The sequence below is a fragment of the Crocuta crocuta genome, unplaced genomic scaffold (genome assembly GCF_008692635.1).
Source record: "Crocuta crocuta isolate KB4526 unplaced genomic scaffold, BGI_CrCroc_1.0 scaffold1133, whole genome shotgun sequence".
NCBI lineage: Eukaryota > Metazoa > Chordata > Mammalia > Carnivora > Hyaenidae > Crocuta > Crocuta crocuta.
The window spans coordinates 528046-531152 of NW_027530366.1; the positions used below are offsets into that span (position 1 = coordinate 528046).

At 40.9% G+C, this 3107-nt stretch overlaps 1 protein-coding gene across 1 annotated transcript in view; it reads right to left on the bottom strand.

Annotated features, from left to right (window-relative positions):
* Positions 1-3107, bottom strand: part of ZDHHC9 (zDHHC palmitoyltransferase 9) — a 30707-nt gene continuing 27600 nt past the window's right edge. Inside the window, exon 9 of the mRNA XM_077766157.1 lies at positions 1-1163. Coding sequence (XP_077622283.1) covers positions 1047-1163 — 117 coding nt within the window. The 3' untranslated portion in view covers positions 1-1046. The remainder of the gene's footprint in view (positions 1164-3107) is intronic.

Sequence of the window (3107 nt, forward strand, 5' to 3'; positions counted from 1 at the left end):
TTATTTTTTTTTTTTCTTTTTTGAGGGGACATCAGGGGAGAGGAGAGGAGAGGAGAGCCTCTCTGTGCCTTGTTTCCCCATTTGTGCATTCAGAGCCTCTACAGGCCTCACACAGGGAGTCTGAGGGGGTAGTGTTTAAGTGAGCACTCAGGCTTCCTCTGAGGAAAAGGAACCACCAAAGTGCAGACTTTTATTACTGCCATTCCTGCTCCTAGCGGGAGCAAGAGTCAAAAGGAAAACAAAAGGGGCTAATGAGAAAGGATGAGAGATGAGACAAAGAGTGTGAGGGGCCACGCCGTTGGCATCTCATAAATTCTTACTAAGAATGGCACGGGTATTAAAAAGGTTCTGGGTAGTCTACAAGAAATGTGAATCGTTGTCTCTACTGCAACTACTTACATATATCTAATTGGAAATGGATGGGGCTTGGATGTTAGAGAGTGGGAAGGGGACATAGGAGAAGCTACATGAATAAATACAAGTGGAAGGTACCTGCCTCATTCCTGAAAGGATTTGCTGGCAATGTTGGCACTTTGTAGCCAGGAGAATCCTCCAACCCTACTCTCCACCCTCTTCAATTCTGAAGGCCCCAAGAATCCCATTAGGATTCCCTGGCCAGAGTTCTCTGTGACTGCCTCTGGACTCATGACATGCAGCAGCTTGAGAGAATTTGAGCCAGTCTCAAGACCCTTTAACCCCAGAATTGGACCAATGACCCCAAGCAGGAAAGCTGGGATCTGGAGGAAAGAGAAGGGAGTCCAAGGAGACTCCATGGCTGAAGCCATGGAAAGCCAGTGCCAGGGCCCAAGAGACCCATTTGTCCAGTTACCAGAGGTGACTGACATCTTCCGCGACTGCCTTGAGTCCAGAATTTTTTTAAAAAAAGCTTGTAGCAAGAAAATGCCAGTGTGCAATTGGGTGAATAAAGACCAAAGAAAAACAGTAACAGGGACAGCTCACTTGCTCTCTGTCTCAGGTATATATCTTCTCTCCTTAAATCTCTCAGCCCTAATTAAACACAAACAAAAGTCTCTTCCATAGATAGGCTACTTCTCAGCTTCAGTCACCTCCTGTGGTGGCTCTGGGGGCTCTGGGGGTGGCATCTCTTCAGGAGTGCTGGTGTCCTCCGGCATCTCATTTGGGCTCAGATGTTCTGTTGGGCCCTGAGAAGAAAGACACACCAAATTCAATGCAAAGCTCCCTCAGCACCCAAATGGAGACTACACATATACAGCCACCAACACCAAACTCAGAACCAAGACTAGACTATTGTCTTCTCAGCAGAACGCAACTGAAGTTTAAGTTCTAGTCTTCACTGTCTGTAGTGTATAGTTGTTTCCATTATTATTAATGATAATAATAAAAGGAACCACAAATAATTATGCATACACCTCCCTTCACAACAGAATGCTATAACATACTTGTCTAATAAGGCCTGACTCAGTGGTTCTCAATCTTTTTTTTTTTTCCCCTAACACACAGCTCAATAGAACAGTGATTCTAAACCAAAGAGGGTGGGGTGGCAAAATCTTCAGATGGTGTATGTGGTAGGAAAATGCCCCCTGAGTGATTCTAAAATACTACTCTTCCCTACATTCAACTTAGAACTACTAACCTAGATTGTTATGATTTAAGATCAGACTTATCAGAAAAATGATATTCAAAATGATAGTAATAATATATAGACAAAATTTGCTGTACTTCAAAAAAAGAAAATTCAAAATTTAGGAAAGGCAAAGTAGAGAAAAATGATCTACTTTACAAAAAATCATTCACTTAAAAGTAGGATTCTATTTCATAAGAAAGTTCAAATCTACTAAAAATCTATTACAATAAACAAGTCCAGCAAGGTTTCAAGATACAAGATCAATATACAAAAATCAATTGAATTTCTATGTAGTCACAATGTATATTCCAAAAATGAAATTAGGAAAATATCACTTACAATAACATGAAAAGGATAAAATACTTATGAATAAATGTAACAAAAGAAGTATAAAATTTATATTCTGGAGGTGCCTGGCTGGCTCAGTGAGAGAAGCATGCAACTCGATCTTGGGGGTCAAGCCCCATGTTCAAGCCCCATATTGGGTGTAGAAATTACTTAAATAAACCTTAAAATAAAAAAAAAACTTAGGGGTGCCTGGATGGCTCAATGGGTTAAGTGTCCAACTCTTGATTTTGACTCAGGTCATGATCTCACAGCTACATGAGTTCAGAAGTAAGTGATTTGGGCTCAGGGATGACAGGGCAGAGCCTGCTTGGAATTCTCTCTGCCCTCCCCAACTCATGCATGCACACTCTCCCTCTCTTGCTCTCAAAATAAACTTTTTAAAAAAACCTTATACTCTGAAAACTACAAAACATTGTTGAAAGAAATTAAAGAAGATCTAAACAAATGAAGACATCTCATGTTAATGGTTTGGAAGACGTAATCTTGTTAGGAAGACAATATTCCAACAATTGATCTATAGATTCAATGCAATCCCCATCAAAATTCCGGCTGGCTTCTCAGGAGCACCTGGGTGCCTCAGTTAGTTAAGCATTTGACTCTTGATTTTGGTTCAGGTCATGATCTCACAGTTCATGAATTTAAGCCCTGCATCACACTATGTGTGGAGCCTGCTTGGGATTCTGTCTCCCTCTCTCTCTGCCCCTCCTCTGCTCTCTCTCTCTCTCTCAAAATATATAAATAAACATTAAACTTCTTTTTAAAAATTTGTAATGTTTTTTTTTTTTTTGAAAGAGAAACAGAGTGCAAATGGGGTAGGGGCAGAGAGAGAGGGAGACACAGAAAGAGAGAGACACAATCTGAAGCAGCCTCCAGGCTCTGAGCTGTCAGCACAGAGCCTGACATGGGGCTCAAACCCACAAGCTGTGAGATCATGACCTGAGCCAAAGTCAGAAGCTTAACCAACTGAGCCACCCAGGCACCCCTAAATTTCTTTTTAAATTCCAGCTGTCTTCTTTGCAAACTGACAAGCTGATCCTAAAATGTATATGGAAATTCAAGGGACCCAGAACAGCCAAAACAATTGAATAAAGAATAAATTTGAATGATTCACACTTCCTAATTTCAAAACTTACTGTAAAACTACAGTAGCCAA